Source organism: Peromyscus eremicus, chromosome 14, assembly GCF_949786415.1.
Source record: "Peromyscus eremicus chromosome 14, PerEre_H2_v1, whole genome shotgun sequence".
Lineage (NCBI taxonomy): Eukaryota > Metazoa > Chordata > Mammalia > Rodentia > Cricetidae > Peromyscus > Peromyscus eremicus.
The window spans coordinates 28,444,631-28,457,849 of NC_081430.1; the positions used below are offsets into that span (position 1 = coordinate 28,444,631).

At 38.7% G+C, this 13,219-nt stretch overlaps 2 protein-coding genes across 4 annotated transcripts in view; both read right to left on the reverse strand.

The window, feature by feature from the left end:
- LOC131924112 (protein transport protein Sec23A-like) overlaps window positions 1-4,256 on the reverse strand; it is a 71,530-nt gene extending 67,274 nt beyond the window's left edge. Inside the window, exon 1 of the mRNA XM_059279337.1 lies at window positions 4,143-4,256. The gene's annotated coding sequence lies outside the window, so the exon portion shown is untranslated. The remainder of the gene's footprint in view (window positions 1-4,142) is intronic.
- Window positions 3,410-13,219, reverse strand: part of LOC131924110 (protein transport protein Sec23A-like) — a 49,503-nt gene continuing 39,693 nt past the window's right edge. For 2 of the 3 annotated variants that reach the window (XM_059279335.1, XM_059279333.1), the window contains 4 exons: window positions 13,090-13,176; window positions 9,536-9,691; window positions 7,400-7,465; window positions 3,410-4,258 (listed from right to left, as the gene is read on the reverse strand). In XM_059279335.1, coding sequence (XP_059135318.1) covers window positions 4,169-4,258; window positions 7,400-7,465; window positions 9,536-9,691; window positions 13,090-13,176 — 399 coding nt within the window. In that variant the 3' untranslated portion in view covers window positions 3,410-4,168. The remainder of the gene's footprint in view (window positions 4,259-7,399; window positions 7,466-9,535; window positions 9,692-13,089; window positions 13,177-13,219) is intronic. The other variant, XM_059279334.1, reaches the window with a different exon arrangement.

The following is a 13,219-nucleotide window of genomic DNA, read 5'->3' on the forward strand; positions in this document are numbered from 1 at the left end:
CCCGCCTTTGGCTGCAGGAATGAGGCTGCTCCCTTCTGGGCAGATCAGAGAGCAGACAGAAGGGAATGGCATCTTTCTCTTTTCCTGCATTCAGGTGGGACCTTGCCTCAGAGTCAGTCTTCTCTGAAAACAACCTTATGGACATACCCGAGGGTGTCTCCTGTGTGATTAAACAGTCAAATTGGCAGTAAAAGGTTAATAATCACATATTAAAATTATTACCAGTTGTTGAGGGAGAAATGATATAGAAGTAAAGATGTAAAGACAGAGAAAGAGGAAAAATGAATTGAACTTTAATAATTAGATGGTTAAAACAGGTACAAAAGATAAAAAGTAGTCAAGATAATCAGAGTAGATTGTTTTTAATCTGTTATCCAGGGCCTCTAAAAGCATCATGATCAAGGCAGAATGATATGAAATGTTCAGAAGTAAATAAAAGACAATATCAGTTCAACAGAAAGCAAGCTGGTGTGGTTGTATTAATGATACAAAGTGACATAAAGCATTATATAGAACAGAGCAATCACTATCCTACTGCTAATATATGCTGTTAGGGGAAATGGTAAAATCAAAGAAAGCATACTAACATAAAAAGGACATATGAGTCATACAGAACACCACTGAGAACAAGAACACACACAAGCATACTGCAGACATGAAAGATGAAAATAATTCCCAAAATGGGCTGGAAAGATGGCTTACAAGTTAAAGGCATGTGTTGCTCTTTCAGAAGATCTGGTTCAGTTCCCAGCACCCATAAGCATCCATAACTCCAGTTTCCAGTAATCTGACATCCTCTTCTGATCTCCAAGGGTACCAGACACAAACGTGGTGCACAGAACATGCATGCAGACCATACTCATACACAGAAAAAAAACTATATATACATTTTTTTAGTTCTAAGAACACTAGAAAGATGAATAAATCTGAATTCTCAACATTATTTTTAAAATAACTGAAAAACTACATACTTATAGATGTGACAAATGCCTGTAATCCCTGCCTCAAAAGAATGAGGCAGGAGGATCACGAGTTCAAGGCCAGCTAGAAATACATAGCACTCAAGAGGTAGAGGCAGGCAGATTTCTGTGAGCTGGAGGCCACCCTGGTTTACAGAATGAGTTCTAAGACAGCCAGGGCTACAGAGAGAAGGCCTGTGTCGAAAAAGCCATAAATAAATGAAAGAAGGGAGGGAGGGAGGGAGGGAGGGAGGGAGGGAGGGAGGAAGGAAGGAAGGAAAGAAGGAAGGAAAGAAGGAAGGAAGGAAAACCAAGTGTAATAAGCCACAGCATTTAATTTACAACAATCAATAATATGGTTAACAGCCAACTAGATGAAAAAATGCTTACTATGTGTCACTAATCATCAGAGAAATATAAATCACACCAAGATACCTCACCCCAGGAAAAGTGGCTATTACCAAAGAAGTGAAAGCTAGCACATGCTAGTGAGAACACAGGAACATGGAACTTCTGCAAATCTATAGTCACTAGAGTGTGGTAGTACTTTCTCATCTGGACCGCCAGCCCGCAAATATGAAAGCATGGCCTTAGCTTAGGCTTTTTCCCAACTAGCTCTTATAGCTCAAATGAACTTGTCTCTATTAATCTACATTCTGCCACATGGCTCGGTTACCTGTGCTCTGTACAGTATGCGCAACTTCTTCAGAGTCTCACTGGTGTCTCTCACCTCTCTTCTTCCCAGAGTTTTCTCTCTCCCTGGAAGTCCTGCCTATTCTCTCCTGCCTACCTATTGGCCATTCAGCTCTTTATTAAACTATCACAGTGACACATCTTCACACAATGTAAACTAATAACTGCAACACTAGAGTCTAGAGTCTAATGGGAATGCAAATTCATACACCTCTAAAAGAAAATAGTTACAAGGCTCCCCCATCCCCCAAAAAAGTCTAAAAATGGATCCACCACAGGGTTTAGCTATCACTTCTGGGTATTTAACCAACAGAAATGAAATCATTCTATCAAAGATTTATCTGAACTCATATGTTAATTGCACCACTAACTTATAGTAGTCAAGGTAAGGACTCAGACGAAGGGATAGAGAAAATCTGGTATAAGCAAGAGCAGGGGAGTGGAAGAGGGCATCTGGGAAGGGGAGCAAATAGGAATAAAGTATAATGACAGATACATGTGATAATGCCATAATGAAGCACATTATTTTATATACGGACTTAATACAAACTTTTAATGTACACACATACACTGCAGTCTTGTTGAACCACAAGAAGTTTGAAATCTTGCTATTTATGGCAGAATGCGAATTCTGGTGCACATTCACATATCTCACACACACATTTACATATCTCACACACACATTTACATATCTCTCTCTCTCACACACACACACACACACACACACACACACACACAGTCATACTAAAGTAGCATGGTGGTCATTGGGGACTAGAAGGGAAAGAGAAAGATCAGGTACCAAAATATAGCTGAACAAAGTTCCAGTATTCTTTAGCACAGCTGAGTGACGACAGTTTACAACAATTTATTGCATATTTTATAAGAATTAGGAGAATAAAGTCTGAAGTTTTCCAACACAAAGAAATGCTGTTTAGAAAAATGAAAGTGCTAATTAAAATAATCTGATCATAACTACACATAAGTATTGAATTATCACACCATACTCATAAATTTGTACAATTTTGTGTCAATCAATCAAAAAATTTAGGCCGGGTGTGGTGGCCCATGCCTTTAGTTCCAGCAGAGGCAGACAGATCTATATGAGTTTGAGGCCAGTACAGTCTACATAATGAGTTCTAGGACAGACAGAGATACATAGTGAAACCCTATCTCAAAAAAAAAAAGTACAGTGCTCTGATTTTACATTAAGCTTTCCAGGCTTTACTAGACTGTAAAATAACCAAGAAAACAGAGAAAGAGAAAGGTATATTTTATTGGCATTTTGGCCTAGCACAGTTCAATTCCAATAACACAGAACAAAGCGATTTATTTCAACAGTAGAGTATAACAATTAGCTGTTCCTGCTTTCCCATCGTCTGATTGTGTTCATGCAAGTACACTCACAGTCACCACTGCCTTAGCAACTATCAGAGCACCACCTTGCATTTGCAGCACTTGGTACATAAAACTCATTGTCAAACTTATCTGCTTTAGCAATGTAAACATTTGCTACAAGTAAACTTGAAAGGTAAAAGTGACTGATACTAATCAATAAATCAAATAGAACTATCTCCACATGATATAGCTAAACATTATATAATACTGTCTCAGTAAGAACCACAAATTAATAAATTTCACAAGGAATCTGAAACAAAAAGTGAAGTGAAAACTCCTAAAGTGGTGTTAAAATACTGAAGGACACAATGGAAAATTTATCTAAGAAGGGAAAACAACAAAATGATATAACAAAAACAAAATATGGTTAATAATTTTAATAGTCTTTTTACTGTGAAGAATTTCTTTCATCACCCTGACAACATGCTTTATTTTTCTAGCTTCCTTAAAAAATTACTCTGGTTAGTCACATGAGTTGGGTACTTGGTGGGAATTTCACATTTAATGTCAGCTATGAGGTTGTAACCTCACTCAGATTTTTTAACTCTAATGATTTTTGCAAGTCACCAAAAACATTAAATTCCCTTCATAAGAATTACTACTATAAAGTCAAATAATTCCTAAATAAATCACACAAATAAATCCACTTTAACAAATACAGAATGGGGTATACATGTGTGCTAAAAAACACAGGAAAATTACGTGACAAAGAAGCAAACTCTTCATATGACATCACTACTAATTTGTTCCTTTCTGGCTGCTGTTAAATACCCCTAACAGGTCAGTGCGGATACCCAGTGCCACTGTGGATCTGTCTGCAGTATACAAATAAGTGTTCTCTGTAATACAAAGCAGACCATTCTAACTCTTTAAACATATTAAATCATAAAGACCTCAAATTTATAAAACCCGTTATAATACTGTACCAAGCAAAACCAACTTGTTCTCATTGCTCTTGTTATATTTCAGCTTAATCATCGATATTTGTTCATATGTCACTTCAGATCATACTGCCACAAAACAGATTTGGAGAGAGATCTCTGTTGCTTCCACAGATAAATGGAAAAAGCAAAAGAAACTGGAATAGTATTTCACCTTGAATGTCTAACACATGTGGCATGTCAAGCAGCACTTGACACAGCAAGTTTCTTCAAATGATCCATAAACACTTGTAAACTAACGTCATCTGTGAGAATAGGTGCTCCAGACTCCTGGAGGAAAAGAGAAGGATTTGTGATTAAAATACAGGGTGGTACTGAGGAATGCACATGGAAATCTACAACAGACAAGGACCTCATTTTAAATAGAGTAATGGCTACCACAGGGCCCTGCTTCCTGAGAGGGAACTCATCTAAATGCCCAGAATGGCCTGAGCAGCAGGTCTGTCTGTGGTGTAGGGGCTGCTCCTGAAACTCAAGCCTCTGTTAGGAAATAACTATCTCAGGATAGGGCTGGTCACCACTAAGACCAACAGTGTGAGAGTGGAGGGTTAGGGCTTTCAGATGGCCTGGCCTGGTGAGGATGCAGGGAAGGAGGAGCCATCGCTGCTGAGGTAAATGTGCAGCCACCCTAGACACATTACAGATATTCTTCAAAAAAACACTGCTTACTATTTTGACTTAAGTGTGAACCAATGACAATGTTAGAGATTCATTCAAACAACACAGCAAAAGCAGAGCTGCCATTCGACCCAGCTGTACCACCTCTGAGCATTTACCCAAGGATCTAAGTCCTGCCACAGAGATGATAACGCTTGCATGCTCACATTTATTACTGAACTACTACTCACAATAGCTAGGCTATGGAACCAGCCAAGATTTCTATGAACAGATGAACAGATACAAAAAAACAATGTGGTACACATGCACAGTGGAACATTATGTAGATGCAAAGAAATCATAACATTTACAGAAAAGTGGATGAAACTTGAAATTATTAAGTAAGCCAGACTCAAAAAAAACACATTTCTCTCACCTAAGCTTGAGAGAGAGAGAGAGAGAGAGAGAGAGAGAAAGAGAGAGAGAGAGAGAGAGAGAGAGAGAGAGAGAGAGAGAGAGAGAGAGAGAGAATGAGATAAGACTAGGAAGGATACGATGAGAGAGGAAGAAGTAATTTTAATGAGGGTGTTGCAATGGGATACAGTTGTCATAGAAGCAGAAGGGAGTACTTGGGGCAAGAAAAGGGACTAAGATGTGAGACACTAAAAAGGCAGAGGGACAGGAGACAAATTAGAACAAAATATGAGGGCTAGAGGGATGGCACCAACTGTTCAGGGAGCTCGCTACTTTTGCAGAGGACCCGAGTTACATAGCAAGGAAGGACCCATATCAGGTGGCGCACAATTCACTGTAACATCAGCCCTAGTGAATCTGTCTCCATCTTCTGGTCTTCACAAGCACGGCACTCACATACACACACACACACACACACACACACACACACACACACACACACAGAGACCTATATTGTAATTAAAAATAAAGTCTTAAAAAAATTGCAACAACAAAGCCAGGCAGTGGTGGTACACGCCTTTAATCCCAGCACTCAAAAGGCTAAGGAGGGAGATCTCTGTGAATTAAAGGCCAGATTAGTCTACAGAGCACATTCCAGGGTAGCCAGGGCAGCTACACAGAGAAACCCTGTCTCAAAAAAACAAACTCTCTCTCTCTCTCTCTCTCTCTCTCTCTCTCTCTCTCTCTCTCTCTCTCTCAGTAACAAAATTTAAAAACTAAGACAAATAAAATACATCCAAGATTAGACATTGAGGCTCAAGATTTACATCACTTAGGATATGAAGCACTGCATAACAGTGTTACAGTGATGCCCTCTTCAGGCCATTCATGAATAACATTTGTCATTGGAGTTGTGTGTGTGTGTGTGTGTGTGTGTGTGTGTGTGTGTGTGTGTGTTTTATTATTATTATTAAAAGTCATCATTAAAAGCCTTTTTCCCCACATCTGTCTCACAAGCCGGGATCTTGTTTCTATATTTTGATTATTTGTCAACCTGTTTCTTATTTCAGAAGCATAAATACCATCCAAAATGTTTCTGATATCCTTACTTCTAACTTGCTACTGGCTGAATCAAACTGGTTGAATTTGAAACAAGTTCACTATCATTCCCCTCGAGGACTAAATCATCTTTCTGGGACTGAGATACTGAATAAACAACATGTGTCCTCCTATGGACTCTTGTTTATTTACACTGATAAAATGTGAGCACACTCAGACCCCATCCTGTGAGGAAGCCAGTATGATGCCCTTCATCATGTTGTGCACTGACTACAGACAGTACAGACAGCAGCCAGTTCCTTTCCATCCCCCACCAGCCCTCGGCCCAGAGCCACATCTTATTCTTCCCAAGGAAACTGAGTTCAACACAGATGTGACTGAAGTTCTCCCAGAGACTTCCTTGGGAGCTCTTCACAATAACTATACACCCCTTCACAGTGATGTTGACGTTTTCTGGAATGCTGACAGCTGAGTGCTGAGAATGGCCGGCATCCTCATAGCACATGAGGCAGAAAAGAGTTTTACATTTTTTCCCTTGGAGGCATTCAAGGTCCTCCACAATTCAATCCACGGTTTTAAGTTCTACAACTCATTTCTACCTACACTCTATCACAGCCCACACTTTCTGAATTCCCTACTCTCCATAGATTTCCACCCATGGAGATAAAAGCCTTCCTTAAACCAAACAGTCCTTTCATGGAGCTCTTTCCTCCTCACACACCCTCTCCTGTCACCACCATGGGGCCGATTCTTCTTCCACCCCTCCATCCTTTCTAGTTCCCTGTAGTCACACTTTGCATATTCTGTCCTGTACTGCACTGATGTGGCTTATCTCTAGTACTGGACCACAAGCTCTCCACAGGCTGGGGAGGCTGTCATCACACACCCTGGAGTGCCAGCACAGAGCCCATGCAGACTGGATATTCCAAAAGCATTGGCATGCGACATCAAGAGGTAGCACTTGAACCAATCTAAGACATGGAGATAATTATTTCCAGGCTTCTTGCCTCCCTTCGTAACCACAATCCTTGGGCCCTCCTGGCTTACTGTGGTCTTCAGTAGCTCATAGCTTGAGTTATCATATGCCTGTCTTTTAGACTTTATTGCTTTTTATCTCCAGTGTATTGGTGCTAAACTTGGAATCTGGAGAGGTTCTATGTGACAAGATTGCTTTTTTATTTTCTAATAAAATACTAGCACCAAATACTAATTATATTTTCTACTCTTCCCTTATATTTTCCCACAGAAATCATCTTTAAATACACAGGGAAAATGTGGCTTTTACTAAAATAACTAAGAACACAAAAAGAAATTATTTCCAGGACTCTTATTCACACTAACCTGCCCCCAGGCATACATGTTATTATGAGTCTGTGAAGGGTTCACCTTTGAAAGGAGTAAACGTGCCTAAAAAGCAAAAATAAACAAATAAATAAATAAATAAATAATAACAGTATCAATCAGAAACAGACTTTAGTAAGATAAGCTACATAAACATACCATCTAACACCAACTTAACTGAATATACTGGTAAAATTAACTTTGTTAAAATTTAACACTTAAAAAGATTACATTTTAAAATGCACAGGCCATGGTATAAATAATGTATTCTTTCAACATTACATATTTGTAACAAACATAAAATAATAAACTACTGAATCCCAAACTCAGCGTATGAAAATCATATGTACAGAACTAGAGAGATGGCTCAGCAGTTAAGAGCACTGGTTGCTCTTCCAGGGGACTGGGGTTGGGTTCCCAGCACCCACGTGACTCAAAACCACCTGTAACTATAATCCTAGGGATCCCATCCTTCTCCTCACTTCCTTTGTCCCTGCATGAATGTGGTGCACAAACATAAATATTGGCAAAACACCCAAACACATTAAATGTTTTAAAAATGTTTCAATTGTAAACATAAAAATTATTTTAAAATGAGTCTAAAAACACAGTTTTTACCAACTAGTCTGAAGCACCTCATAAAATGATGCAAACAAAAAATATGAAAATCTGTATTCTTTTACTTTAATAAACCTCAAACTTTTTAAGCCACAGGTGGTAACTTTGGCAAGATTTTATCTATCCTCTACTACAGCTAATCATCATGAAATCAATAAGTAAATAAATAAGGAAAATAACAATATACATTAAGATATTGATAAGTGAATTCATCAGAAATTTTAATTCATTTTAGAAGAACAAAGGCAATCTAATCTTTTGAAATTTAGAATCATACAACATCTTTTTCTGCTCTTAAGTAGCACTAGTCCTAGGGTAAGAAACCTAGAATTCAATTACAAAGTACTAGTGTTGGCTGGCTTACAAACGTAATCTCACTATCAGGAGGCTGAAGCAAAAGGAATGTTCAAGGTGAACCTGAGCTACACAGTAAGATACTGTTTCTCAAAAAGGAAAAAAAAATCTTCGCTCATCATTTAATGTGCTTCTTTGACTACAAATAATCCATCTTAATTCTATTACATATAAAGTAGAGATAACAATAGAATTGGCCTGAGGCTCAAATGAAGGAGGCATGGAAAACGCAGTCTCAATACATGATAGTTCACATTGTAAATAGTAAAACTAATCATTGACACTGTATCTAAAGTTGTGGAATATCACTGTGCTAGATACTTGGGACACAACAATAAGCAAACTATGTCCCTGCCTTATGTATGGAGCAAGTAAACCGTGTAACAACTTACAATTAGAGTACTATTATACCTCTGGCCAGAACAACACTGGCCAAGTTTCATGAATGCATGCTAAGCAGCCCTAACTTGACCATGTATGAGTATATGCACAGATCTAGTCACTCTTCTGAACTCTAACAACCGTGAAGCCTTTTTTGGGGCAGGGGCAGGGGGATTGGTTTTTCCAGTCAGAGTTTTTCTGTGTAACAGCCCTAGATGTCCTGGAACACACTTTGGAAACAAGGCCGTCCTCTGACTTGCAGAGATCTACCTCCTCTGCCTCCCTCAGTGCTGGGATTAAAGGCGTGCACCACCAGGCTGCCTCATAAAGCCCTTTTTAACACCACAGTGTTTTCCTTAACCTGACAAGTTACTTTCTACCAAACTGAAACAAATTACCAAAACTTCATATTCATAGGCCTTACCAGTGAACAGATTTAAGGAGTAGGAAAAGAGGGAGAGAAAACTGTGGTTGGTATGTAAAATAAATGAAAAAATTAAATGGAAAAAAGTACCCTAAATGATTTTCCAAACAGTTCTTATGTTTTTGCTAATCTACAGCTGGCACACTGTCAGGATGGCCAATCATGGCTGCTGTGAACTAGAGAATGCTGGCTGTTTTAGGAAACTAGGCAGTAACTGTAATGCTTTGTTCTCAAAGCCGCCCTCCCCTCCCGTCTCCTTCCCTTGCCCTTGGCCCTGTGTGGTAGATGCTCTCATTACAAACAACACAAGCAGGAACACTCACTGCAGCCTGCACACACAACACAGGGACGCTCCTCACCTGGCTTCCACCATGCTCAGTGTCAATGTATCTCGGCATTGGAAATCTGGAGTGCAGAATCTCCTGGGCGTCATCGACTGGGGCTTGCAGAAGGTGCCGGAAGTTCTCATATTCTGGCATGTCCTGGTATCCCGACTTCCGCCATTGTGCTATAGTCTAATTTTACAACAATTAAAGGAATGATTTTAAATTTCTTGGTGATCTAAATTTCTTGAGTAGAATTTTCTTCAAAGGAAGTTATCAGAAAACCAGATAAGAGAAAATACTCTCACTTATCTAAGTTTCTAAAGTTACAAGTACTTATTTCAACAGAGAAAATGAAAGTAAAAGAGTATATTACTAAATATAAAATTAGCATATTTCCTCTCCAATTTAAGAGTAAACAAAAATAGGTGCACTAAACATACCTTGTAATCTCAGCTGCTCAGAAAGTTGAGGCAGGGTTACTTAAGCTGAGAGTTCAAAAACCAACACAGACTCTGAGTAAGCCTCAGGAAGAAGGAAAGGAAGGACAGAAGGCAGGAAGGGAGGAAGGAAGGAAGAAAGGAAGGAGTCTAATAGAAAAACAGGTTTAAAGGCAGAGCAGGCATGATGGTGCACACCTGTAACCCCAGCACTGAAGAGGTAGAGGCAGCAGGATCAACACAAGCTTGAAGCCAGCCTGGCCAATCTACCAAGTCCCAGACCATCCAGGGCTACAAAGGATGACCATGTTTCAAAAACTGAAAACAAAAGGAACAAAAAGAAATGTAAAGTAAAATTATACTGTGTTTAAAACATAAAACAAAAGAAATAGAAATGCCAGAAAAAAAGTTAAAACACTATCATATCAAATTAGTATTTACTAAAATATATCCTTCCTTTTCTGTGAGGGGTTTCAACCGAGAATTCCTAGACACTTCAAAAGTCGACTTTCAAGAAGTCTTCACCAATGGAGTTACATTCTTTTGTTTTGATTTTTTGTTGTTGTTGTTGTTGTTGACAAAATCTCACTATACAATCCTGGAACTGGCTTTGTAATCCAGGCTGACCTCGAAGTCACAGAGATCTGCCTGCCTCTGCCTCCTGAATGCTGGGATGAAAGGCATACACCACCATGCTGTTAGAGTTAAATTCTGATAAGAGAAATAAACTAAAAACAATGATAGCAATAATATTATAAAAACAATGCATTGTAGAAGGGCAACTGTATCCACTTTTATATTAAATAAATGAGTCTAGAGCCATATTAATTAATTCTGAATTTTAAGGCTGGTTTGGAATCCAAGTTATCTGACTCAGTCAATGTATAATCTGTATAACTTCATATTCTGTATCTCAAAGATTAATGTAATTTGACATCTCATATTAACAAAGTTAAAGCAAAAATTACCATTAAAGGCTGGCGGTGGTGGCACATGCCTTTAATCCCAGCACTCGGGAGGCAGAGCCAGGCAGATCTCTGAGTTCGAGGCCAGCCTGGTCTCCAAAGCGTGTTCCAGGAAAGGTGTAAGGCTACACAGAGAAACCCTGTCTCGGAAAGAAAAAAAATTACCATTAAAGAAAAAGAAAAAACCTGTCTCTGTTATTCTTCTTAAAATATAAGGTACATTAGATACTGGCATCAATTAAAAATAAAGAAATTAGCCAGGCGGTGGTGGCGCATGCCTTTAATCCCAGCACTCGGGAGGCAGAGCCAGGCGGATCTCTGTGAGTTCGAGGCCAGCCTGGGATACCAAGTGAGTTCCAGGAAAGGCACAAAGCTACACGGAGAAACCCTGTCTTGAAAAACCAAAAAAAAGAAAGAAAGAAAGAAATAAAGAAATTGTAGTTGGAGAAGTGGTTCAGTGCTTAAGAGCATTTTGCAGAGGGTCCAAATTCAGATCCTAGCACTCACATCAGGAAGTTCATAGTTGCCTGTAACTCCAGCTCTTCTAACTCCATTAGCACCTGCACTCATGGGTACATGGGTGCCCATGAGTAAACATACACATTTAAAAACAAATCTTTAAAAATACAAAACAAAAATATAATTAAAAATTTTTGAGACAGGGTCTCACCATGTAGCCGCTTGGCCTAGAACTTGCTATGTAAACCAGATTGGCCTCAAACTCACAGAGCAGACTTCCAAGTGCTGGATCAAAGACATGTCACCAAGCCCAGTGCACAAATCCTTCTTAAAATACTGGATAGTACTATTTAAAAGGATATTAGAGGGCCAAGTATGGTGGCTAACACCAATAATCCCACCATAGGAGGTTGAAACAGGAGAATTATGAGCCCAAGGGAAGGCAAGACTATTATATCACACAGTGTCTCAACACTCAGCCATCCTCGTCAATAAATAAAATCTAAAATAATTTACAAATATGGTAACCACGAAAATAAATCCTATAATTGATAATACACTACACTACAAGCTCAAGCAGGGATCCAGGAAAACTGGAAGTGCCTTCCAAACTGCCCATGGCAGTATTTTCATACATGGAGGACAGACTAAGCAATGGCTGAATGAATAATGCAGGAATAGACTTCTGCTAAATACCCAAAGTAAAGCTCAACAGCTACCCACTCTGGTCTTTTAACCTCTCAGCACTTCAAAAACTTATAAATTTCCATTTATGCCTTACATGAGTTTTCAGGTTATAGGGAACATGTAGAAAAGCCTTTAGATACATATAGCAATGAAAAAGCAAGTTAGCCCATTGACAAAAGCTGACTTTTTCCCTCCATTTCTTTAGGTGAAACCCAAGAGTGTGACAGGTCCATGGTTATACTTTCATAGTACTGTGCTTTGTGTAAATCCATTTGTCCACTAGTGTGTGAACAAAACAACAAAGTAAACACAAGCAAGCTCAGTATGACTGACACCCAAAATCCTATACCATGAAGAATCGCATTGTGTATGTACTGGTTGAGTATTTTGTATATAAATCCGTGAGAGCAGAAGCACTATGGATTTCAGGTACTTTCATGTATTTATATATATATATATGTATAAGTATGTGTAAATTCATATTAAGATACTTGGGGGGATAGGTACCAAGCCTAAATACAAAATTCACTTAGGTATAAATACTTCTTGTGCCTGAAGACAATATTATACATTTTAAATAATTTTGAGCATTAGGGCCAGCAAGCTGGCTCCGTGGGTAAAGGCAAATGCCTCCAAGCCTGAGGACGTAGTTTGATGCCAGGGACTCATAAGAGAGGGAAAGAACTGATTCACACAAGTTATCCTTTGGTCTCTGCACAAAAACAAACAAACAAAATAACAATGTGCATGTATTACTCTCTACATATAAAAAAAACCAAAACTATTTTATTCAAAAAATTTAAATAATAACTATCAACATGAAAAAACAGGATTTTACATCTGTAACATTTTGTTACTCAAAATGTTTGGATTTTGGAGTACACTGAATTTTTAATTTTTGTATTAGACAGTCAACCTGTATCTTACTATAAATCAAGGCTTAGCATGGACTAAATATGAGCCACACATTTGAAAGAGAAAAGTTTTTACTCTGAGTGAAAAGATTTTACACACATAACTTTAAATGCTATTGTCTTACCTCACCGTGATAAATCAAAATCTGGAAAAACGTGTCCATGAGAAGAATGCGATCCGCAAGAATGCTGCTGCTGTCCAGAAGAACTGGCTGAAAGGAAGCAATGATAGAGATGAAGGTTATCGTTTGCAGT